General features: G+C 37.3%; 2 protein-coding genes across 6 annotated transcripts in view; both read left to right on the forward strand.

Moving 5' to 3' along the window:
• The window catches only part of Bco2 (beta-carotene oxygenase 2), a 30855-nt gene extending 21996 nt beyond the window's left edge, over nucleotides 1-8859 (forward strand). The window contains 4 exon segments of the mRNA XM_033764326.1: nucleotides 5695-5832; nucleotides 6717-6899; nucleotides 7469-7579; nucleotides 8633-8859. Coding sequence (XP_033620217.1) covers nucleotides 5695-5832; nucleotides 6717-6899; nucleotides 7469-7579; nucleotides 8633-8746 — 546 coding nt within the window. The 3' untranslated portion in view covers nucleotides 8747-8859.
• Nucleotides 8860-16859: 8000 nt separating this feature from the next.
• Nucleotides 16860-25363, forward strand: Pts (6-pyruvoyltetrahydropterin synthase). 5 transcript variants are annotated; one of them, XM_033764329.1, is made up of 7 exons: nucleotides 17362-17441; nucleotides 18929-19008; nucleotides 20011-20050; nucleotides 21914-21936; nucleotides 22279-22335; nucleotides 24651-24721; nucleotides 24899-25361. In XM_033764329.1, the coding sequence occupies exons 2-7, from the start codon at nucleotides 18985-18987 to the stop codon at nucleotides 25020-25022; spliced, it is 339 nt and encodes a 112-aa protein (XP_033620220.1). In that variant the 5' UTR covers nucleotides 17362-17441; nucleotides 18929-18984; the 3' UTR covers nucleotides 25023-25361. The 5 variants fall into 5 exon arrangements, with proteins under 5 accessions (XP_033620218.1, XP_033620220.1, XP_033620222.1 ...); XM_033764330.1 differs by lacking the exon at nucleotides 17362-17441 and adding an exon at nucleotides 17561-18190; XM_033764327.1 differs by lacking the exon at nucleotides 20011-20050 and having other exon boundaries at nucleotides 16860-17441; nucleotides 24899-25348.
• The last annotated feature ends 1588 nt before the right edge of the window (nucleotides 25364-26951 follow it).

The raw sequence follows: 26951 nt of genomic DNA on the forward strand, positions 1-26951 counted from the left end.
AAAAAAAAAAAAGAAAAAAAACCCCTGTAAATGGTATCTTTTCAGCTTTCATTTTATGTTTTTCTTAATATATAGAAATGTAATTCATCTTATATACTGATCTCATTTCCAGGAATCTTACTAAGTTAACTTATTAAGTTAAGTAAGTTATAGATTATTTTGGATTTTCTATGTAGAATGATATTATCTGAAAATAACACTTTTCTTTCTTTCTAATAATTATGCCTATTCTTTAGTTTTCTTACTGTATTGTATTAGCTAAGACTTAAACACCTACAAATAAATCTATTAAAATGTATGTAAACATATTCAGAAGGATATAAACATTGGAAAAAGATCTGTAATAAATGAAAGAATAGATATATATTTTTTCGAGTACTTATCCATTATCAAATATCAATTGTCTCTATATTCTTCTATTCTTGCAACATGACCCCAACAGAATTTTATTTTCTTTGTAAAAACTGACAAATGATTCAAAAATTTATGGGAATGCAGGAGACCAAGAATATATATTCTTCCACTTATTACAGACTTAATTTTTTCAATATTTATAGCCTTCTGAATATGTTTACATACATTTTATTAGATTTTTTGGAGGTATTTGATATTTTGACACTGTTTTAAATGTTATTTATCTTTTACTTTCATCTTATGTTAGTGTATATATTGACATGGTATTCAGCAATTAACTTTTGTTAATCTTGTATTCACTAGTATAATTGCCCTTATAAATTCTAAGCATTTAGAGGTTGTTTTAGCTTTTCTTTTTGGTACTGGATCGAACTCTGGTCCTTGCACTTGCAAGGCAGGCTAAGGAACCACTGAGCTAAATCCCCAGCCCTCAGCTTTTCGATAGTAATATTCAACTGCAAAAAAAGGGACAGTCTCTTTTTATTCTTTCTAAGTGCTTATCAGTTTTCTTTTCCTTGTCTTGTGTTGTTGGATCTCCAGTATAGTGTTGAGTGTAAGTAGGGATAGTGACATCTTTATCTGGTTCCCAATTTGAAAGGAAAAGCTTTTGATGTTTGACCATTAAGGATGCCATTTGTTTTATAGTAATAAATTAATAGACTTTGTGTTATACAGAAATTTTAAGTATAAAGACAATAGCAAGCAGAAAGTATGGAGAGGTTCCATATCCCTCACAAGTTATATCTGTTATAACATCTTACACTTTTATGGTTCATTTGTCATAATTGATGAACCAATACTAATCTACTTTTATTAACTAAAGATCATAGTTTATGCTAGGGCTCACTCTTTGTGTTAAATAATCTTTTTACTCTTTCTATACTTTGGCCTATTTCAGAATGTCATATAAATGGAATCTTATGGTTGTGTATGCTTTTCAGACTGACTTTTTAAAGCAATATATATTTGAAACTCTTCCATGTCTTTTTGTGTCTGGATGGCTCATTTATTTTATCTCTGAGTAATTTTCTCTTGTGTGGATGTACTACAGCTGAATATCCATTCAATTACTGTACATCTTTTTTGCTTACAACTTTTGATTATTAATGAAACTTATAAACATTTGTGTGCAGCTTGTGAGAGGACATAAATTATTATTGTTATTATTATTATTATTTTTGGTTTTTTGAGACAGGGTCTCACTATGTAGTTGAGACTGACCTAGAACTCACTATGTAGCCCAGGCTTGTCTCAAACTCACAGCGATCCTCCTGCCTCAGCCACCCTAATGCTACCACGCCTGGTTGACATAAATTATTTTTTAAAGATACATTTTACTAGATTAGGAAAGTTCCCTTTTACTCCTGGATTTCTTTTTTAAAAAAAAAAATACAGGATCTTGCTATTATGTAGTTCAGGCTGATCTTAGGCTCACTGTGGCTCAGGTTGCCCACCAGCTCAAGTGATCTTCTTAAAATCTCAGCCTCCAGAGTGCTGGCATTACAAGGATGTACACCAAGCACTCCTGTTTTCTTGTTTTTCAGATATCTCTCATTAATTGTTTGCTGACAATAGCCTTATTTTCTAGTTCTGACTGTTCTCACATTGGTCACTTCTGTCTCCCACACTTCTGAAAAAAATTTTGTCTCCTGAAATTGTGTTTGGTACCTTCTTATGGAGTCTATTTTCTCTGCTGCTCATTCATGTTTTATATAATTTTATTTAGCTTTTTATTATATAAAAATTTATATAATTTTTTATCTGTCTTTTGTAGATTTGCTGATCTTTTTCTTTTATTAGGCCCATTATCTGTTTACACATTATCGCCAAGCACCATATCTATCTGTTTTGTTATCTCTTCTGTTTTTCCTTTTGAATAATTTAGCTGTGTGGTTTTTGATTTCCTCCCTTTTCATACCCCATGGATCAGCTTTTGGAAGCTGAAATTTTTTAGAGGCATTTTGTTTGCCGTGTCTGCCTTTTCCTTCCTTCCTTCCTTCCTTCCTTCCTTCCTTCCTTCCTTCCTTCCTTCCTTCCTTCCTTCCTTCCTTCTCTCTTTCTTCCCTCCCTCCCTTTCTTTCCTCCCTCCCTCCCTCCCTTCCTCCCTCCCTTCCTTCACTCCCTCCCTCCTTCCGTTCCTTCCTTCCTTTTCTCTCTTTCCTCCCTCCCTCCCTTTCTTTCCTTCCTCCCTCCCTCCCTTCCTGTCTTCCTTCCTTTGTGCTGAGGCTTGTGGGTTGATTACACTGGAAAGGTTTGTTGCTAGTTTAGAGGTCTCTTTAGTGAATGTCTGCTTTTCAGCAATGCTGTCTGGACCTGGCTAACTATTGGCCTTTGCCTCTCACAGGATCCAACTACTCCTATTTCATAGGGAAGATGCAGTATATTTGACCCTGTACCTAGTTCTGGATATGGGCTGCAGTATTGTTAATGACACAAAGGCAATCCAGATATTGGCATCCAGAGAAAACCAATTAATAGCAACAACTATTCCACCTTGGCTACAGTAATAAAATCAGCCATGATAATAGTGTGAGGGCTGGAAATTTAGCTCAGTGGTGCTGCCACATGCCTAGCAAATGCAAGCTCCTGAGTTCGATCTCTGGTATCCCCCCCAAAAAAGTGTGAAAGACAACCTGGTTATTGACATCCCGTAAGAACCAATAATGTATCATTCTTAACCATAGAAAAGAGATTTATAATTATAGTACAAGCACTAAGACAAACCAATTACTGACCTATATTAAGTATCTGCTAAAATGGAATAACTACCTTCACAACAGAATAGTATCTAACAGGGTCTGGGATTTAGCTCAGTGGTTCTGCCACCTGCCTCTCAAGCACAAGAACCTGAGTTTGATTCCCAGTACAAAAAGAAAAAAAAGAATAGTATTTAACAGTAAAAGCATAGAGTTAGCTAGGTATAAAGAATCCTAAAGCTTAATAGTTTTACTAGTAAGTATAGAGGGGTGGAGAGCCAGAGAATAAAAGTAAAATTTGAAAAATTAATCCATGGAAGACAAGAAGGAGGAAAAAAATGAAATAAGGAATCCTCTTGAGGAATAAAAGGAAATTAATAGTATTAGAAAAGAGTCATAGAAAAGAATGAACAAGAAGAAGAATAAAAATCAAAACAGAAAGCAAAATGCAGAAAGCAGTAGAAAGATGAAGAAAAAGTTAAAAATGGAAAAGGAAAAAAAGGGAGAAAAATCCTCAGTCCCCCCCCAAAAAAAACAAATAAAGGAAAAAAATGATAAAAAGTAAAAAAAAATTAAAAAGATTGAGTGGAAAAGTTCTTTGTGTTTTTGAATAAGTGGTTTTTTTCCAGGACCAGCAGTATTTGAATCCAGCAAGTTACAACTTTCTCAGCCTGACTTTAGGGTCTATGGGTTTGTGACATGACCTCCCTGCACCAGAGGTCCTTCTGTCTTTTAACTAGACTGTGGCAATTGTCCAAGCCAAGGCATGTCCTTCCTCACATTGGGAGATGGGAAAACAGTCAGCCTTCTGGTCTCTGATGGATGTATGCTGCTGGGTGAAAGTTCCAGCAGACAATGGGACTTAATATCAACACTCAACCAAGCCTGGTTTCTCACTGTGGAGGGCAGGGCTGATATTATTCCCAGCCTGAGCTTAAACATTTTAGGGAATCAATATCTAACCTGTGCCCACTTTGTGGTGATCTCCCTTAGTTGTCTTTCGCCCACTCACTTTGGAAGGGCAACAGACATCTGAATCCCTGCGGCTGCTGGCCATGTCTTTGTACTTTCCCCTGAGTCTGCTGGCCTTCCAGGCTTACCTTCTCTCCCCAGACACTGTTCTTGTCCAGGATCTGGTTGGTTGGTTAGTTGATGCCTCTGCTACCCTGTGCTAAGGGGAAGCAAAATGTAGATTCTGCTTGGTTTTGGCACCTTGCCACATCATGTGTGAGCCTATAACTTTGTTCAAAGATGTGTTGCTCTGGACTCCAGCAGCATAGTGAGACTGAGTCTTAAAAAATTTGGCTTCAGAATCCTTCCACAAGACACAGGAGAAAGACCAAATTGCGCAGAAAGACCAAATATTGACTTCTCAGTCTTGCTGCTGTCCATGGGGTTGATGGGTGCACCTGTTTTGTTTGAATCTCCTGTTTAAACATCATCTTTGCAGACAGGCTGTATTGGGGGTTCACCTCCCCTCCCCAGCTGCTTGATGAAGCCCTTAAGGAATTGCTTTAGATGCTGAACTATGGGACAGATTTGGGAGTAGGTGTAGAGGTGTAGAAAAATAGGATGAGTTACCAGAGCAGTTCTGTGTTGAAGACTCCTAGCATCATCCTTAGCTTCAGTGATTCCCTTAGGGAATCATTAGAGTTCAGCACATGTTCATAGTTCTGATCACAGCTAAAGATACAAAGGAAAAGATGTATGAGATAAAGTCTGAAGGCAACATGATTTGTTTCTCAGTACTGTTTCATAGGACATAATTCCTCCTGGATCTACGCATAACAGCCTATGTGAAAGGTTGACTTTTAGGGAAGGTCACTCAAGCCTGGTTATTCAGAATTTTTGAGGGGATCAGTTATGTAGGCATATATCCCCCCCTACATGATTAACCTTAGTGATTGAAGTTCTAGATCCGCAGCAGAATTCAGGTGTTCATCATAAATTACACTGTTAGCATAAACTATCTAGAAAAACTAGTACAGTGTGACTGAAGGCCTCACACATACAAAAGCACTTGTATCAAATAGAACATCCCCCAAACTCAATTCCCAGCCAAGGATCAGTCTGAAAACAGGCCTATCTCAAGACTGCAGGGTGTGAGCAATCCAAAGCTGGTAGATTGACTCTTTATGTATAGAGACCTACCCTGACCAAACCCAAAGAAAGGAACACCCTTGTTACTTTCTAGTCACTCAGGCCTTTGGCTATATAATTATTTACTTTATGAAAATTAAATAACATATTATCTGATTTTTGTATTCCACTACCAGAATATAAATTCCACAAGGCCAATGACTTTCCTTTATTACCACTATTTCTCCAGTGTCTAAAACAGTGTTTAGGGCTGGAATGTGGCCCAATGGGATGACACTTGCATAGGCAAAAAATACCCAGCACAATAAATAAATAAAACAGTGATTAGCCTATATGAGATATTCAATAACGACTTATTGAACGAATGGAAGTTATCATTTATGTAATTACTTAGAAATGCCAATAATGTTGATTGACTAGGTTGTGGGATATACTATTATCCTATGAGTGAGATTTTTTTCATCTGTTTATTTCTTCTGAACAGGTCTATAACTCAGTAGCCAGATCTTTTCCTCGAAGGTTTGTTTTGCCCTTAGATTTCAGTGTGAATGCTGTCGAGGGAGAGAACCTCAGTCCATTGTCCTATTCTTCAGCCAGTGCTGTGAAGCAGGCTGATGGAAAGGTATGCTATGAATGGTTACTAGACCAAGCCTTTAAGCTTTGGTGGGCTGGGGATGTAGGTCAGTAGTGCCGTGCTTGCCTGGCAAGTGCAAGATCCCAAGTTTGATCCCTGGTTCCGCCAAAAAAAAGACTTTAAACTTTGGTGATATTATTTTATTCTTTGGCTATTCTCCACAATGTTTGGTGCCCAGTTGGTTCATAACATTCGACTGAACAGGGTAATTATGGTCATGGAATCTTGCTTACATACAAATCACAGAAACTTGATGGGATTGAACACTGTATAGCTATTCTTTTTTGTGTTTTAAAGCAGACATTTGCAATTTTCTAATGGTGTGAAATGTCTAAGCATTTGAGATTGCCATTCCTGCCTTCAAGATCAGTTGTGCTTATTGCAGGCAATACCTTAATGTCACCTCTCAATGCACCTGTCAATGCCTTAACTTTAGTAGAATAAAATACCACTTCCATCTCCTAGGCTATTGGACATTTTATTCACAAAACCCAGTGATATTATATGCATTTATCCTCATAATGGAAAGAAGAACAATATAAAAATGATAACATAACTTTAGATTCCAAGCCATTCACAAACAGGGTATTTGATTCCTCACTAACTTACACTGAAGAATTAAGATAATTTTTTTCATTTCTTTTCTTTTATTGAGTTTATTGGTACATTTTAGGTATACAGTACATTTACATTCATTAATGGGATCTTGTACCTTTACATGACAAGTCTTGGTTCTCATTTCTTCCCCTTGTCCCTGCCCTCCCTTCACCCCCTCCTTCCCTCCCCATTTACTTTATTTATTCCCCATTACTTTATTTCCATTGAGAATTAAAAGAAGCAATATCTTTAAATACTTTTGGAATCTCTTTTAGATCTGGTGTGTCCATGAAAATTTACATCAGGAAGACCTGGAGGAGGAAGGAGGTGTCGAATTTCCCCAGATCAACTATGGCCAATTCAGTGGCAAAAAGTATTATTTCTTTTATGGTTGTGGTTTTCGGCATTTGGTGGGGGATTCTCTGATCAAGATTGATGTGGTGAACAAGACACTGAAGGTAATGAAAATCTTCCTTTTATGAACTTTTTCAAAAACCTGTCTTTTACATTGTTTTCTGTTTTGTTTAAAGTGGCTTCAGATTCTTTAATATTTTAAGCTCAATCATTTTATTAAGTTTGAGAAGCATAGAATCACCTCCATTAGGGGTATGTTCCTCTAGGGAATCTAAAAGAAACATAAGACTGGAAAAATAATTCTAAGCTTGGTATTATTTTAGGAGAAATTGTGAGGTTGAGGTTATTGGGACACCTCTATTTCAGGTTAGTGGGAAATTATAATCATACAAGTTGTATTTGGTGGTGATGGAATTTGAGGACTGTCAAATTTCTTTGGCTTTCTCTCTCTCTAAATTCAACTCAGCAAGCCTAATTTTTAAATTATTGTGATATTCTATTGATATACAAGTTCATTTTTAAGTATAGAAAGCTCTCCCATCACAACTGGCCTTTCATGAAATACTTTGGTTTTTTTTCTTTTTTATTGTTTATTTGTACTTTCTAGGTATTCAGTACAGTTATATTCATCATTGGGATCCTATTAAATACTTTGTGTGTGGTGTATTTGCAGGTTTGGAGAGAAGATGGCTTTTATCCTTCAGAACCTGTTTTTGTTCCAGTACCAGGAACAAATGAAGAAGATGGTGGGCTTATTCTTTCTGTGGTGATCACTGCCAACCAGGTAAGAGTATTTCTCTGTCACTCATCAGAAAAAAGTAGCATTAAGTCATTTGAAGGTGACATCTAGTGATGCAGTCCATATGGCACTTCCTTCTCTTCCTCTTCTTGCTGTTTATAAACTTTTTTTTTTGAAAATCACACTCCATACCTTATTATTGTTTAAAGTTCAATTTGCAGAATCATAATAATTCACATTTGCATAGGAATTTGTCATTTACAAATTATTTTAGTTCTTGAAACAGCTTTGTAGGATATGATTTTACAAATGTGGAATTCATAAATTGAAGTTGAAACACACATGTATCAGATCTCATAGGGATAAAATCAGCATTTTAATCTTCTGGCTTCTTGCGTAATGTTCATACCACCACCTGTGCTGCCCATTTCAATTAACTGATCTGAAAGTCCAGCATCATAATCTCTGGCCTCATGTCTCAGTAATGTTACTCATTAACTGACTTCTTCTCTGGGACCATCTTATTGCAAATAGGTTCGCTTCCAATACCAGCTTTAATCAGTTTTTAGTGGCTAGAAAGGGTTCAGGATCCTGAGCCCTTTAAATGGTCTAGTGGGGAAAGTGCTGTGATCAATTAATGATGTCTGTCATGGGCTTAGTCTTCATGCCATGCACTTGGCACTGTTGTAATTAAATCAGGGCAAATGTCAGTCTGCTTTGCAAGCCTTCACCTTCAGCGGCTCCATAGTAACACAAAATTGAGGCATTACTAATTTGGAAGAGAGAATTTCTGTGTTTCCTAGGAGATTGTGAAGGAGCAAGTAAAGAGATCATTAGACTCAAAGAGAACCTATGGAGGTGATTGATATAAACAACTTAATTTCTTCACTTTCAGCGTGAGTTTCAGTCATGATTTCCTTTCAAACCATTCAGCAATTCAGCAAACAGTGTGTGCATAGACAAAGTACTCACCTAGGGATAGATATAAAAATGAATAAAACATGGTCTCTTTCTTAGCACAGAGGAGAAGACAGACTGACCTGATTGAAAAAAAAAAAAAAAAAGAAGGCATTTTCAGTCTTGTTTTTCCTTTTCTAGAATGACAGCAATTTTCTTCTTGTATTGGATGCCAGGACCTTTGAAGAACTAGGCAGAGCAATGGTACCTGTGCAAATGCCATATGGATTCCATGGCACATTTGTACCCATGTGATGAGACAACTACAGATCTAGGAACTAGGTTTAAAATAAGTGTGCCTATGCAAAGGAAACCACCAACAGAGCTAAGAGACAACCTACAATGTGGGAAAAAATTTTTACCAGCTATTCTCAGACAAAGGCCTACTATCTAGAATATATAAAGAACTCAAAAAAAATCAGACCCCCCTAAATATAAAAACCTGATTCAAAAATGAGCATCTGAAAGGAACAGATATTTCTCAGTCAAAGAAGTAAAAGCAGCAAAGACATATATAAAAAAATGTTCCACATCACTGGTCATTTGAGAGATGCAGATGAAAACAACACTGAGATTCCACCTCACCCCACAAAGAATGGCTGCTATCATGAAATCAACCAATAACAAATGTTGGTGGGGCTGTGGGGAGAAAGGAACCCTTCTCCATTGTTAGTGGTAGTGCAGACTGGTGCAACCACTATGGAAATCAGTATGGAGATATCTCAAAGAGCTGGGACCAGAGGTTCCATTTGACCCAACCATCCCTCTGCTGGGTATCTTCCCAAAAGAATTAAAAGAATCATACCACAGTGGTATATGCTCACCCATGTTTATAGCGGCACAGTTGGCAATAGCTAAAACTTGGAAACAGCTCAGTTGCTCATCGGTTGGAGACTGGATAAAGAAGATGTGGTTTTTCTATAAAATGGAATACTACTTGGCCATAAAGAATGATAAACTAGTTTCATTCATAAGAAAATGGATGCATATTGAAGCCATACTCTTAAGTGAAATAAATAAGACACACATGTGTAAATACCAAATAGTTTCCCTGGTGTGAAAAACTAAAAGTGTAAATAAGTTCCAAATTGTACAACTGATAATGTGAAAAAGGGCTAAAGGTGTAGGGGAAGTGGGAAGGGTAGGGGGCAGGAATGAAGGGACAAGAAAAAATATGAGAAAAGGAAAAAAATGGAAACAAAGTCTTTGTAAATAGGGGAGGGTGGAGAGGGTGAAGAGAGGGCAGGGGTATGGGAAAAAATGAGAATCAAGATACGTTATGTAAAGGTACAAGATCCCAATGATGAATGTAACTTTACTGTATACTTAAAAGGTACCAATAAACTCAATTAAAAAAAAGCAAGGGAAAAATAAATAAAACAAGTGTGCTCTGTTAAAAAAGAGCACAAAAAGTCACCCTCCTTCTCAAATCATACATATTTAGCTTTTAACTATTAAAAGTACAATTTGTGAGGGCCAGGGATTTAGCTCAGCGGTGCTGCTGCCCACGTCACAAGTGCAAGGACCAAGTTCAATCCCCGGTACCAAAAAAAACAAAAAAACAAAAAACAAAAAAACAACCAACGAGTGAGATAATTATGGTTCTGCATTTTCCTTCTTTTTTTATTCATTGAACCCAGGGCCTAAAATGTGCTAGGTACTTTATTACTCAGCCACTCCCCTGATCTGAATGATTTTTAGGGCTTTTCTTTGACGTTATTAAGCAAGTGTTGATACAATGGTTTGAAGATAGTTTTAAATGTATATTTATTAGATGCATTTCCTTCTGGGTAATAATAAGAATATATGAAAGAAAAGCTAGAATTTGGTAATTACTATCACCAGATAGATGGGTGACAGAGGTACTGGAAGAAGATGTACAAATGGCCAGAGAGGCTTAGAATCTATATCAGAAAAATACTTCATTATTTCCATCACATCCTGCTTGTTACCTTTGGTCCTAAAGTACTCAGTGCACAGGGAGCCAGCTCTGTCATACTTGGAGGCCTTCTCTAACCTAACAATTTCTCTGCTGTCTACACCAGATGCTACTGCAATTGCCTGGCACTCCCAAAGACCATCTGCTACTATTCCCATCTCTCCTTCAACTCAGGTTTTGGAGTGGTCGTTTTGAGGGATATCACTAAAATCAGGCATGTCTTCAAAACTTTAGGTACGTAGGTCTCTACGATTGATGAAAAGCCAGTAGTTCTTTATTTAATTGAGCAATAGGTGGCACTAGAGACCATATAATCTCCACATTTCTAAACAACAGTTTTTATCAACAGCTTTAAATAGCCCAGTAACTCACACCATTGCCAACACCCTTAAATTCCCTTGTTTCCTTTTCCTTCAGTAATTCACAAAACCTACTCCCCAAACCCCAATCTTCAGCCAGGTAAATGGTCCACATTCCCTCTGCATGTTGACAGTTGCTAAAGAAGGAAACCAGATATATAATTTGGGACATCTGTCAACTCATGGTTAGGTTTGCCTGTAAATTCTGGACCAACATAGTCAGTTTCTTTTAATTTTCTCTTAAGACTTGTTTCAAACTTTATAAACCCTGTCCTCTTCAGTGAAGTGTTCCATATATACAAATGCCTTGTGTTGGGGTTTGTACTGTGGCAATAATGTAAAAGAGGTCACTTGCTACTGCTGCTGTTTGCTGCTGCCTAAGTCTGCCCTGCAATGGACTATTTTTCTCCTCTGACACCCCTCAGCCATCTTGCTGTAGAGCCAGCTGACAATGGATTGAAAGTGCTGCAAACTAACAAGAAGAATAAGAGCTTTGATTGGCTCCAATCCCTGAGAAAAGAAGAAGAAGAAGAGGGGGAGGGGGAGGGGGAGGGAGGAGGAGGAGGAGGAAGAGGAGGAGGAGGAGGAGGAAAAACACTGTTGAAAAATTTAAAAGAGCCATAGAAAGCAAAAAGCAAAAAAGATACTGCTAAGATGAGTGGCCCTAGTTTCCATCTTAACTTGGGCAAGCAAGAATTTGTATTCTCACGCTCTCTTCACTTCATACTCTCCCTGTCCCTTCCTTTCATCATTTGAGATGCCAGTGTTGAGGTTGTTACCAGGTCTAGGCTCGCAGGTAGAACAATTTCATCTTTCAGCTCTCCTGCTTCTCCTTTGAAGTTTCTCTATTCTCTACCTTTATCCCCAACTGATATACACATGTGCCTAGACGAGCCACCTAAAGAGCCAACAGTCTGGTAGCTATGCTTTGAAGGAAAAGTGAAAAGTTGAAAGATGATTTATTGTGCTTGGAAGGGTTATTCAGTGATGATATCCCAGTTTTACATGAATGTGGATCGGCTTCAAACCTGCTGAAAGACTGGTAGCTTGAGTTGGCCAAAGTGTCACTTCCTGTGCCCTTGATTACAACAGTGAGTTAGTAGAGAATGAGAACAGAACAGTGGTTGGCAGCTGAAGTGGCTTAGGTTAGAACAGTGTCTCTCATCATGAGGACAGGGATAAGAATGGTAGCTGTTGGCAGGGGCATCACTATCCTCAGCAGAGGTAAAGATGGAGGAATCTGACACAGGTGAATGGGCAGCAATGGGGAAGGGTGAGAGAGATGGAAAAGAGAAGTTCAGAAGATGCAATCTGAATTATTATTATTATTATTATTATTATTATTATTATTATTATTATTATTTTTTTTTTTTTTGAGACAGAGTCTCACTATGTAGTTGAGACTGAGACTGACCCAGAACTCACTATGTAGCCCAGGCTAGTCTTGAACTCACAGAGATCCTTCTGCCTCTGCCTCCCGAGTGCCATCTAGATCATGAAGAAGGCTAACACATAAAATCAGTCCGACAGAATTCCTGAAGTGTTCCAGCCATGGGAGGGCAAAGAAAACAGGCAGGAAAGCACTGTGAAACAGAGCTAAAAGAAAATGATTCATTGCCATCTACTTTGTTTCCTCTTTACAAGAATGAAAGGAATGCAATCAACAAACCCAGGATAAAATTGGCCGAAGGAATCATGGTCCAAATAGGAGACTCAATAGCTAAGATTTGATTTCGAAGAATTATAAACAGAGCTCCTTTCCTTCTATAAGAAAGATAATGTAAACAAGAATTCCAGGTATTAGAAAAAAATGAAAAGAAATAAAACTATAAAGATAATAAAGAAAAAATCTGAGAATATATTTAGCATTTTGAAGTAAGAAAGACAACCCTAAAAGTGAAACATCAAAGAGAAGGCAAAAATGAATAAATTACATTAGATTAGAATTAAGAGAAAAAATCGCAATGGAGAAAGAACATGGAAAAATTATTTAGTTGCTCAGATGAAAATATTTGTGATATTTATGAGGCAAAAGCGTGATACCTAAAATTGACTTAGAGTTTCTAAAAAAAATCAATAACTAAGGCAAATAACCAAACGATCAAATAAGATAACAGCAAAAACATGAAAAGCAACTTGTAAGGGGTGAGAATTGAAGTTGTTTCCAGTTTTCCTTAATACAAAAATTGTGACAGTAAGCATCCTGGTATACAGCTTCATTCTCTCATGTAATAGAGCTTTTGTAAATCAATCAGGAGGGGAAGAATGGTTGGAGGGAGGGGAGGGAAAGGGGACAAAAAAATTGGGCATGTTATATACATGGACAAATCATGAATGTTATTATACATCACAAACATGTACTAATAAAAAATAAATAAAAAAGAACATATAAGGTAAAAGGACTAAGTACCATGTCTAGTTTTGTGAGATGCCAAACACAACAGAGGTTTGGAATGGTAAGATGTCTAACTAGAGCTAGTATAGAGATGTGGGAGCATGGAGTCTAAGGTAACCATGAGAGTATAAGTTCCTTGATAATTCACAGAAGTTACTGAAAGTTGTTCTAGTGCCACCTTGAGCAAAACATGGAGGCTTATTCTATCTTATGTAGACACGAATGGTGAAAGATACATTGGTTGACCTCTGAAAATCACACAAATCTGATGACATCTTTCCTGTTTATACTTGTAAATGTTTATCTTAATGCACAGGGAGTGAAGTTCAGACATACACAGGTTAGCAATATATTCATAAGATTTTGACCCAAGAATGCCTGAATTCTTCCTTGACCCTGCTATCTGTAATGTTCTTGAAAAAGAACCCCCACTTTCTTACCCTCCCCAGGGGTAAAAAAGAAAAGATTAATAGCATTTTATAACCAAGGCACAGTGCCCAGCAGTCCACCTTTTGGTAAAACTGAGTGAGCATATGACACAGACCTCTTCTCCCACTAAACTCAACTCTTATGAGCCAGTATCCAGAGACTCAAAGAAATAGTGCAGTGCATAAGGAAGGGGAAAAGGGAGAGAGGATGGTTAGCACTTGGGTCAGCTTACCATAGGAAGGCAGGAAACAATAGAATATTAATAAGGTGGCCACAGCTGCCTGTGGCAGGGAGTTTGGACTGTTTTTTTTTTTCCTGTGAACATAGCACCAGAGAATAAACCACAATTGTCTTTGATATATTCATACATTGTAACCTCACCTGGCACCTGGGAGTATACAAGGCTTTCTTGGTGCACAGAAATAAATTTCAAGCAGATGAAAATTCCCTTTCTTGGAGAGGAACTAGCAAATGAGTAGTGGGTAGGGCCTTCTTTCTTTTACACTTATAGTGACATTCATAGCTTTTAATAATTTGATTGTTAATCTGTTTCCTGTATAACCTCTTACCCACTGCTCCCCATTGTAGCCAAGAATTTGTCAATATGCACTAAACAAGCTGTACTTTTGCACATTTCCTTTGCTTACTATAGCTTTTCTTTCTAGAATTTCCCTCTTATACTTTAACCTCCTTTAAAATTCAGCTCAAAAGTCATCCCTTATCTTCCTTTCCTTTCTGAGGCAAAATTACTAGTCTTTAATTTGTCGTGGTATTATTTGTTTGACTTCCCACTAAATTGATCTTTATGAGGACAGTACTGTATATTTGTTATTTATGATTATTCCTTCAACAGTTAAGTGGTACTTTGGTGATGTGCAAATATTTTTTTAACTTAATGAGTGAATAAGAACAGGAAGGTGATGGCTATCAGGGCTACTTTGCCAGTATGTGTCTATTCAAATATTTTATGGGACTTCTTTTTTATTTTTGATTTTGAATGTTGGGACTTCTTAATAGAAGCTAATCTGAGAAAAGGAAACAAGCACAAAGCAAGTAAATGTTGTATATATAAACATTACACCTAAATGGCTTTTGGTATTAAAGCTAGAAGTCTGAAATTAAAGTTGTTCTTCTGAGGGTTCTGAAGGATCTGTTTTCAGGCCTCCTTGATTTGTAGATGGTATCGTCCCTGTCTTCACATGGCATTCCCTCTCTATTTGTCCTGTGTCAAAGTTTTAAAAAATTTATTTTTTTTCATGTATTTTATTGGGATTGGGTTTTGCTGTTTCAGGGCTGGCTCTGAAATGTTAGACTCAGCTATCTACCTCTCTCAGCCTTTGAACACTGGAACTACAGTTGTGTACTACCACACTTACCTATGTTTTCCCTTTTTATAAGGACACTCCACTTGTCATGTTATTTAGGGCCCACCCTAATAAATGCATCTCAACTAATTACATTTGTGTCAACCTTTCAGAAATTACATTCAGAGGTACTAGGGACTAGAATTCTAACCTATGAATTTGCAGGAGGGCACAGTTTAACCTATGACATGACCATTGAAGTCAATTTGGTGAGTACCTGTGATAGTTAATTATGTTGTCAACTTGCGTGGAATAAATGCCTAGCAGTGGAGCGCAGTTCTGGGTGTGTCTGTGGAAGGTTGGTGTGCGGGCCACAAACTGAAGAGGGAAGACCCAACACAGATGTGAGTGGCACCAGCCAATAGGCTTGTAGCCTAGATGGAATGAAAAAGAAAAAAAGAAGGAAGTCTTCCTTTTTGCTTCTTCGGAGGAGTTCCAGTCTTTGCCATTGCCTTTGGATGTTCATCTCCAGTTCTTTCAGGTTTTCAGAAGAAATGCTTCTGCCTTCCAATGCAGACCCTTCACCTTTCTGACTTGTACTCACCCCAGACTACAGTGAGCTCCAGACCTTCACTTTTGACTGGATCCTCCACATCTCCAACATGCAGATGGCCATTTTGCATTCCTATATTAGATTTTGCAGGTGGCCATTGTAACCTACTTAGGGAGGGAAATATATATATATATATATTCCTCTAGTGAACTGTAACTGATACCCTTGTGTAGAATTAGATTTAATAAAATAATTTAGAGTAAGAATTGCAATCCAACATTTTAGTAATTACAGCAATTTCTCAGAAATTCTTCCTACCCTTTGGTATTTGATTCAACTATTTTTGAAAAAAACGTGAAACCACAATTAGAGAGTATCTCAGGTTTAGTCAATATCTGGGAAATATTGTTTCTATTAGGAGTGATCTTAGAAAGTAATTTACTTATTTGGGACTATGGTTTCTAATATGCAAAGTGAGGATTGAACTATTAGTCTTTATCTCAAAAATCTGATGGCTTTCACTTTTTGTTTGTTTTTTTTTACACCGAGATCTCACTACATAGTTGAGACTGTAGCCCAGATTGGCCTCAAACTTGCAACAATATTCTTGCCTCAGCCTCCTGAGTTCTGGGATTCCAGGAGTGTGCCACCAAGCCTGGCTCAAATCTTTTAAATCCTTTCTTTACAGTCTAATGGGGAAGATGGGATAGACACTTGAAAATGTGTGAAGAATGTTTGCTACATAACAATAATTTAATGCAGAATGTACAACAATACATAGCTAGACAGAAGGCATTTCAGAGAAACCACCATTGGGGCTGTTTCTATGACTCCCACGATTTTATCTTTTCTAAATGTACAAGAAATTTTCCTAATCTGTTATTGATTACTGACTTGTCTTTTAATTTTTTTCATACAGTACTGTACAATGTAAGCTATCTTCTTCAGTGCCTGGAATTGTGCCAACTACATAGTACATCCAATACTTTTTTTTTTTTTTTTTTTTTTTTTTTTTTCACAGGACCCTGTGCTTGGGAGGCAGGTAGTGGAAACACTGAGCTAAATCGCCGGCCCCAACCCAATCAATACATATTTAATGAGAGAACGGAGGTGAGAGTGACAGAGTACTGGAAACTTAAAGTAGTTTTGACATCCTTGTGAGTAGAGGTGAATTAACAAAGTCCTCTTGCTTCCAAGGTGTCTAGATTGGCCCAAGATGTCCTAATGCGTGTGTCCATGGGCTATGTGTATGTCAACCCAGTAAGGATGGCTTTTGAATTTTCCTTAGTGAGAAAGTACACAGTACTTTGATGAACATCCAAAGGCAATGGCAAAGACTGGAGCTCCTCTGCAAAGGTTCTTCTTTCCCTTTTTATTCCATTATACAGTAGTCCGAAAGTACTACCATCTCTGGAAGCCCCGTGGTTCTAAAGGTGCCCTCAGATTCCAGCTCCTTTTATGTTGTAAGTACGCGGTGGCCCTGCTACTCATCTAATAGGAGCCCTCAGATCCCGGAGCTTTCAGTTCTGTTCTAACCCAGGGTTTTCTACAGGGAGTGGGAGAGAAAGCTCAAGAGGCTACTGAAGGACTCAAAACGTGCCCAAGCCCTCTCTAAACTCACCGCATGACCTAACGCTGAGCCTCTTAACTGCCTACACATTGCTTCAAGTTATCCGATGACACTGAGACAATGAGGGATCAAGGCACCGCCCCGGCCGCCCAAGTGGAGGTCCAGATTCCAGGACCCGCCGGGAAACCAACCGAGGAGAGCTTCCGGGGTCGCGCGAGCCCTCTCTGCGCAGGCGTAGAAGGCGGCACTGTTCCCTGGCTCGCAGAGGGAGGAGGGAGGAGTCGGGAGTCACCCGTTTCCCGGCGCCACCTGTAGACTATGCAAGCGGCAGGCCCGGGCGGTCGCCGCCGGGCACGAGTGTCTCGCCTCATCTCGTTTAGCGCAAGCCATCGGCTGCACAGGTGAGGTGTGCCCACAGGTGTCGCGGCAGGAAACGTGGCCAGGGGCGGGGCCAGGACGAGGCTAGGTGCGGAAAAAATGCTGGAAGGGTGGAGTCGGCGGACCCGGGGGTGGGGGCGGCAACCGGCGAGGCCGGGCGACCCGAAAGCCGTGGCTGAGAGAAGCGTCCGAGCCGGGGAAGCAGTGCGGCGTGTTGGTTAGCGCGGCCAGATGCGTAGGGGTCGGCCCTGGGTTAAAACCCACAGCCTCCGCTTCCTAGCTCTCGTCACACAGTCCCTAAGTTTACTTCCTGTGAAGTTCAACAGAATTAACTTTGCCTAACCAAACAGTAATTGTTAGCTGAGACTTTTTATGCCAGAAGCATGAGCTACTGTATGTAATATAATTACAGCAGGGAAGGGCAACTTTTATCCCCCCTTTAAGCAGTGACGAAATGAGCCTCTATGGTCAGATTCCTAAGCAAGCAGCACAGTTGGATTCGACCCACTACCCCTCAGATGGGTGGCTGAAATGAGTTGATTTTGAGGAGTTTCACTGCTTATTGGCAAGCGCCACTCTCGGAACCTGTTTTCCTTCTCTGTAAAATGAGGAAAATAATTTCTATCAGGATTCATCCATTCATTACTGGAAAAGGGTTTATTTTGTGCTTTAAACCCTTATGTTAGGCGACGGGGTTTCGGCAGGGACCAACACACACGTGTCACTGTCCCTATCTGGAATTTACAATGTGTTCAATTTTGTGGAGAGTCCGGTGAGACCTTTGTTCAAATGCTTTGTTAACGATAGCTCTCTAAGTTTGAGAAGTAGAGGGGATAATAAAGTTCTCAAAAGGAAAGGGTTTAGATAATAGAAGCTCAAACATATGAGGGAAGTAAGGACACAGATGGAAAAGTTGGTTGGGTAGGTAGATTTAAACTCATTGGTTTTTGTCTGAAACAACATCTAACAATTGTAATTTAAAAATTCTGCCTCATTTGAATACCCCAGATTGGTAAAGTTTTCAGTAGGTAATAGTTAACTGAGGCAGAGTGGAGTGAGACTGTTAAAAGAGGATATGGAGGTCATGCAATTATTTTTCAGAGGAAATGAGATTTTAAGTTGCTTGAGGACAGATATCCTTGTGTTTGTCATTGCATGCTCTTGCTTTATTGTGCGCTTTTCATTTTGCTTAGTGAGTGCTCAGTAAATATTTATTGAATTGAAAAATGAAAGGACCATGAGATAATTGGAATCTTGCTGTGGAGCAAAGGTGTTGAATTTAAGTATTCATGCTAATTTGTATGGTACAGTAGTGAACTTAGGAAGCATACATTGGCAGTTTACGTATAGGTGAATAATGAAATCAAAGTGATTTCTCCATCTGGTGTGTTAAAGTAATAATAAATGTTGAAACTTCAAAGACTAGGGTAAATAATAAGCGTAAGAAACAGGAAGTGTCTGAATATGACACTGTGTCGTGCTGACTTTTTTTTTCTCTTTTTTTGGCCAGCAAATCTCTGAGTAATGAGGAAAACCTGAAACTCTTTGGGAAATGTAACAATCCAAATGGCCATGGGCACAATTATAAAGGTGAGAGAAAAACTGATGAAATTTTTAAGTCTTTAGCAAATATAATTGTAGTGAGTAAGAAGCTTATGGACAGTATGAATGCTTTGGACTTGAATGAGAAGTTAAATAGAAGTTCAAAGTGAAAAACTCTGTTGCCTTGGTTGCATTTAACTTAAATTTTACCTTGTAATTGCCTACTCTGTTATAGATAGTCCAAGCCAAGGAATGGTGTCAAGAACTTTTCCCTTGGCCTTAGAATATATAATAAAAAAAATTTGGCACTGTGTTTCTTTCTGATTGGGTATCAATGAAACTAATATTAAAATTACATTATAATGTTTGAGGAGACAGATATGTTTAATATGATTTAGACATTTTGTTATATATATATATATATATATGTACTGATATCACATGGTACCCCTTTAATATGTATAATTTTTATATATTGGTTAACACAAATTTAGAAAGCTTATGGCAAAATCAAAATTTAAAAACTAGACTTATTCTTTGACTAAATAATGCCTGGAATGTACTGTATGGCAGAAAATTAGTTTGGATTTCTAAGAAAGTAAGCACTGTAATTTATGCAAAAATAAGAGATTTGATTCTTTGGGACAGCTGATGCCTCACAGAACAGGTATGTGGTGTGGTGGCATAAAAAAAAAGACTATGCAAGTTATCAGAAGGTCAGGATTTCTTATTTAGTTACTGCCTCTTAATTTGTCTATGATAGTACTGCTTGATCTCAGGATACTCACTTATGTAATACCTAATGGTATTTGTGTAGACTTGAAAAAATACAAATATGTAGAAGTTATTAATTTGTAGTTACTAATCAAAATTTTTAAATGCTTCATATAAGCATGATTTTATACAGGTTTACTGTAAATTTTGTAATCCTGTAAGTAAAAGAATAAGAGTTTTAAGGCCCAGCAGTAGTTTGCTTGCTCTGTAAGGTACTGTCCAGAATTGGGCCCATTTATGTGTAACTGAACACCTGCTTTCTACTTCTACAACTAGACGCTGAGCAGCAGCTTGATCCTCCCTGTGTATCAACATTGTAAGCAGAATTTATACCCTTTTGGCCATGGCTAATTTCCTCAAGTTAGCCAAAGCACCCACTAAGGTCCTCTGTCTTTGTTGTCTTGCTTTGATAGATAAAAGGATCTTAACTGAAAGGACAAACTTTTTGGGGAAAATATAAGTATAGTCTTGGAAGCTAGAGATCTAATGATTCATAATGCTGACTTGTCTTAGATGTTTATCTGTTGAAAGTCATGTTGATTTTTGGCATTTTGTTTTCTTTTTTTTAGTGGAAAGAAATTTCTTTGTGGATCATGAACTCAATTTTGTGGGTCACAAATGACATTATGAATAATATATCTATATATCACATGTAGGGACAAGATCTCATGACATATATACATACATAAATAAGCATAACATCATAACATAAAAACGTACCTTACTATAAAGATAAACAAAAGTCACCAGAGGTGGGAATGGTGGCACACATCTGTAGTCCCAGCTACTTGGGAGGCTAAGATAGGAGGATCACGAGTTTAAGCCCAGCCAAGGCTCAGTGACACTGTCTCAAAAAATAAAATGGACTGGGGATGTAGCTCAGTGTGAAAGCCCTGTGCTCAATTCCCAGGACCACACACACACACACACACACACACACACACATACACAACAATAGTTTTGAAAATGCTAGTTTTACATTTATACAATATATTTTAGTATGTGTAAGTGGTGATCAGAATATCTTCGTAGATTGATTCATAAAGTCATCAGATTATTCTGCCACTCATTGTTTTAGTCCAGTGGTTCTTAACTTGGGAAATTATGCTCACCCGCCAGGAGAGGTTTTACAACGTGTGGAGATATTTTGAGTCTCACTATTGGGAAAGGAGGTGCTGCTAGCATCGAGGAGACAGAAGGCAGGGTGTCAGATGCTCCTCATCATCCTACAGTGCACAGAAGAGCCTCCCATAACAAATAATTATCCAGTCCCAAATCTCAATAGTCTCATGGCTGAGAAACCCTACTTTTACAATGTAATAAACTATGAGTACGATTATAATTTGATATGCAATTATGTGACATAAAACTGAAAATAAATCCAATATGTCATGGAAAGATAACTTACTCCCATTCCCATAGGGTGAACAAATGAAATTCTCCTTCGCAAATTATCTTCACATTTTTCAAAATTAGCTAAATTTTAAATGAGTTAATTTTCCTCTTGCATTAAAGTTTATACCACAATATTTTTTTGGTACCAGGGACTGAACTCGGGACATTGCACTTGCAAGGCAGGCGAGATACCACTGAGCTAAATCACCCGGCCCTGTACCACAATATTTTAAGAAAATAAAGTTTTTTAAAATAGGATAAAATATTTAAGTTCATATTTTAAAGTTGGTGAAATCTCAGATTTATAAAACATTTTATATCCAGTGCTTTTAGGCAACAAAAACATCAGTGTGGTCAAATGTTAGCTCATTTCACTTTTTATTAATAACAAATTTATTTCTATGGTGGTCCTGGATAGGCTTAAGAACTTCTTGATATTATTTTGTTTTTAAAATAAAACACTATTAAATGAACTGTATCATAACCCTGAAAGTATGCTGGAATAGTACAAAAGGTTAGAGGGGAAAAGAGCTTCAGTTTAGTCCTACTTTTTGGTATGTCCTAAGTCACCATTCTTCCCTGTTTTTAAGATTATAATATTTACTGTAATTGGTTTAATTTCCTACTTTTGATATGTCCTGAGTCACCATTCTTCCTTGGTTTTAAGATTATAATATTTACTGTAATTGGTTTAGTTTGAAGATGGCAACATATTAACGAGTTATTATTGATATAGGCTTTTTAATTTGTCCAAAATTATAGCATTTTGTTTTCTTTCCCATAGTTGTGGTGACAGTACATGGAGAGGTATGTGCTGAAAATATTTGTGTGCTTTGTTCAAATTGCTGTGCCCTTGTTCAGCCAGCTCTTTCATTTGCTTCATTGTTGTCCTGTGGGTGTGATGAACTGTTACTATTCTCGGCTCCTCCTTTCTCCGTGTTGCCTCTGATGGACTGTGTGTTCACAGGTGAACAATCTGTAAAGTGAAAGGAATACCTGAAGCACATGGTGTTTCTGTGCTGAGGTTGATTATCTCTGGAATGAATACTTATGTGGGCACAATGTGTACATAGCACAGCCTTTAATAATTTGCCAGAAATTTAAATATGGGGAGCCTATTAGGGTAACTCATTCTTCTTTCTTCTTTAGATTGATCCGGTTACAGGAATGGTTATGAATTTGACTGACCTAAAAAAATACATGGAGGTAATGCTGTATTGGGTGCTTGTCATGTGTTGTCCTCTTGGTACACTTTTAGTGGCCCCCTTTTACTGCCTCAGTCAATTAGCGGTTGAAGTTCCATGACTTTATTGGCAGAGTTGGGTGTGGGAGTGGAAGACTGGTTGGAGGAACTGCTCCTGTGGCCTTCTAAAGGGCTTCATAATGGAAGGTAGTCACGGATGTGTTACAGCAATGGGGAGAAATACACCCTGCTCACCTTATATTCCTTGTTGGAATATCCTGATTTTTTCCATTTAACAACTTCTACTCTTTCTTCAAGACACAGCTTTCTCCTTGAAGCTTTCCATTATTTCTCTGAATATTTCTTGTGCCTTTAATAATAGATTTTTAATACCCTCTTTTCTTAATCCCTCTGGCTTTATCATAAACTTACTGGGACAGTTCATTGTAGAAGTATCACAAGTTTTCACTAAATAACCGATTGTGTTTTCACAAACTTCTTGCATTGTAAAACTTTTTATTTATTTATTTATTTATTTTTGCTTTTTTGAGACAAGGTGGTTAAGGCTGGCCTTGAACTCACTGTGTAGCCCAGACTGGTCTCAAACTTGCGGTGATCCTATCTCGCAGCTTCCTGAGTGCTGGGATTATACGTGTGTATCACCATGCCTGGTTTGTAAGAGATTTTAGCAGAACTTATGATTGAGAGATGCCAGACAGTTAACTAATTTGCCCTAGGTCCTGTGGTTAGTCTTATATAAAGTTGGGAGTAGATCTTTCCCATTGTTATGACATCATTTCACCTGTTTACTTCTTCACTTCAGCTGTGCAGCTCTATAAAATTTGATGTTTCATAAAAATTACGTTAATAATCTTTACTTCTTTCCTATTATTTATCCATATATTCAACATGTTTGCCTACTTTGCACTGGTATTTTTTAATCTAAGTACTAGGAATACAGAAATGGAGAGCCATAGCCCATGGACTATGTGTGTTACTTTTTCAAGGATGTAAAAAACTATGAGTGCTCAAAAATTGTTGGTTGAATAAACAAGGGAATGAGTGAACAACCAAATAGCACTGTGTTCAAAGAACTTTAGGAAGGCAGATAGTTCTTGAGTTTACTGGGGGCACAAAATATAAATATACAATATAAGGCTTTCAGCAACTATGTGACTGCATACTAGGAGAGGCGTTTGGTATGGTTTTTTGGTCTTTTGTGTACTTGAAGTACACCACACTCCAGTTACTAAAAATGGCTTGTGACATTTTTTTTTGTTTTTTTGAGACAGGGTCTCACTGTGTAGTTGAGGCTGACCTGGAACTTGCTATGTAGCCCAGGCTGGTCTCCAACTCACAGTGATCCTCCTGCCTCAGCCTCCCAAGTGCTGGGATTATAGGCGTGTGCCACCATGCCCGGCGCTTGTGGCATTTTGAATGAAATTACAGGCTTGCAGAAGAGGCTTCAATGGAGATGTTGGGACCAGGACTAAGTGTGAAGATAAAGCAAGGATTTATTTTCTTGACATTCACATGAGATATCTCATTTGATCTGCTTTAAAAATGAATTGATGTAAGATTTACTCTGTATATGATTGTGGTTTTGCTCAAGAAATGATCTCTATTATTATTGCTTAAAACCATACAATCTAGAAAATTTGTTTTATAAATGCTCAAATTTTTGTATAAGATCTAAAAGTAAAAACCTACAAAGAAAGGAAATTGCAATCCTCGCTGACAACAAAGAAAGAAACATTATATTAATATATGTAAACATTAAGAAGTAATAGTCTTTGGCTGGGGATTTAGCTCAATAGCACCTTGCCTGCCACGCAAGGTCCTGAGTTCAGTCCCCAGTACCAAAAAAAGTAATGGTCTTTACATATTTACATTTTTTTCTTCTCAGAGCCCAAGGTTATTCTTAAATTATTTTTCATAGCAGAAATTTAGAACTACATATATAATTTTAGTCTAGGTCTGTTTTATAAATATAAATCTTTGTCCTAATGACATTGTGGCATTGCTCTGTAGGTAAGAATGTTGTGGAAATGTTTCTGATAACCTTTGGGACAATTCACAAAGTATGAAGCTGAATTCTGAGTCACAGTGGCTTGTATTTCAAGGAAGCTGTAGGAATTTTCTTCTGTAGTTTTTCAGTAACAAGAATAATCATTACAGGGAGATAGGCCTGACTTTAAACCTTGTAATATTGTTTAATATACAAAGATACAGTACTTAACTAGTATTAAATTCATAGCTAAACAATATTAAGGTTGAGAGGCTTAGGTGGAGTCTTTTTGAATTTGAGTTACAAATGGAATCAATGGTTTTTCTGTAGGAGGCAATTATAAAGCCCCTAGATCACAAGAACTTGGATCTGGATGTGCCATACTTTGCAGATGTTGTAAGGTGGGTGTCACTATCTTGCCTTATACAGAGAATAAGAAAGAATTGGAGTACTGTGTGATTTCTAAACTTATAGTTTACTATATCCTTTACTACTAAAATCTGTTTCCTGTAAATATTAAACATGAAATTATGTTTTGTATTATTTGTATTTTGAACTTCTTTATTCTTTTCCTACAGCACGACAGAAAATGTAGCTGTATATATTTGGGAGAACCTCCAGAAATTTCTTCCTGTCAGAGTTCTTTATAAAGTAAAAGTATATGAAACTGACAATAATATTGTAATCTATAAAGGAGAATAGTTCTTAATGAATAACACTGTAAAAAGACTAGTTTCTTTCCATATCTGAAAAAGATCTTGGTCCTTGTATAATGTGAAGCAGTCACTACATAATTTGTGTATCTGTATGTTGTGTTGTAGAGTGCCTGATTTATTGAAATCATTGTAAGGTCTGTTATAAATTTGTCTGTTTTAAAATAAAATATATTGTGAATATCTTTTTTTCTTTTTATGGTTCTTGACATCAAATGCAGCCCCCCCCACACTTTGCCACTAAGTGCACATATGCATAAATGAATATGCCAGACCCTCTGACTGTCATTTGGAGTATCTTTTATCTATAGATTTGGTTTGTTTGTTTTTTTGGTACCAGGGATTGAACTTGGGTCCCTGCGCTTGCAAAGCAGGTGCCGGAACCACTGAGCTAAATCCCAGGCCCTTTTATCTATAGATTAAAAATCATTTTCAGCAAAATGGTTTAGTATGGAATTATTTAAAAACAAAATATGTCTATTTTTTATATTCTTTATCTCATTTTCAGTATTCATATTTTTTGGTATAATGTAAATGGTAAAAATGTTTATGCAATACATAGTTGGTGAATCTTATAAAAATAAAATTTAGGTGACCACAAAAATCTGGAGACATTGTATTTCTTAATAAATTGAAGTTCCTTGATTAATTCTTCTAGAGTATGTTAAAAGTACAGCTTTATTCAGTGAAAATTAGACACAGATCTTCTGAGGAGATTTATTACTGATACATGTATAAAGATTGATGTAAATGCTGTTTTAGTGCACATTCTTCTTGACGGTTTTCCTCAGTTTATTGAACTATGAATTGGTCATGAGGCACAACACATTGAAATTAAAATTTTTATTTGACCCCAGATACAGCCATAGATTGGTGTCTCATGGGCTTAAACTTTAATTAAGCTTAATTAAACTTTTCAAACATGAAGTTCTAAGAGTTGGGGATTTAGCTCAGTGGTTCCGCTGCCTGTCTCAAACACGAAGTTCTGATTTTTCCTTCAAAACTTATCCCTCTACCAATTTCACTTTAAAATTCCAGTAGTGCTGGTGATTTAGCTCTCTCGTTCTGCCGTCTGCCTCACAAATGCAAGGTTCCAAGTTTGATATCTGGTACCAAAACCAAAACCAAACGAAACAAAAGCCAAAAATAAAATTCCACCACTGTGGAATTCATTTATTCAAGCCAAAAATCTGGTAGTTTTCCTTGGTCCCTCCCACCATCACCTCTTACATCTAATTTATTGGGGAGTTCTACGTCTAAATTACATAATGATGTCTATCTCTCCATTTCTGAGGCCAATGCCCTAGTCCAAAACATCCCCAATTTTTGCCTTGCCTGGATTTCTTTTTTTTTTTTTTTTTCCTCATTGAGTTTATTGGTACATTTTCTCATTGAGTTTACTGGTACATTTTAGTACAGTTACATTCATCATTGGGATCTTGTATCTTTACATGATAGGCCTTGGTTCTCATTTTTTCCCCTTATCCCTGCCCTCCCTTCACCCCCTCCTCCCTTCCCTATTTACAAATACTTTATTTCCATTTTTCATTTTCTCATGTTTTTTTTTCTTTTCCCTTATTACCTTTCCCCTACCGTTCCCATTTCCCCTGCACCTTTAGCCCTTTTTTTCCTACTTTACATTGTCAATTATATCATTAGGATCTTATGTACCATTATAGTATTTCACACCAGAGAAACTATTCAGTATTTATACATGTGTGACTTACTTATTTCACTTAGGAGTATATCCTCAATATGTATCTATTTTCCTATGAATGACTCATTCTTTATGGCTGAGTAGTATTCCATTATATAGAAAAACCACATCTTCTTTATCCAATCTTCAACTGATGGGCAAATGGGCTGTTTCCAAGTTGTAGCTATTACAGACTGTGCCGCTATAAACATAGGTGAGCAT

This window comes from Fukomys damarensis, unplaced genomic scaffold (genome assembly GCF_012274545.1).
Source record: "Fukomys damarensis isolate Sample0158 unplaced genomic scaffold, DMR_v1.0_HiC HiC_scaffold_16, whole genome shotgun sequence".
In the NCBI taxonomy this organism is placed as follows: domain Eukaryota; kingdom Metazoa; phylum Chordata; class Mammalia; order Rodentia; family Bathyergidae; genus Fukomys; species Fukomys damarensis.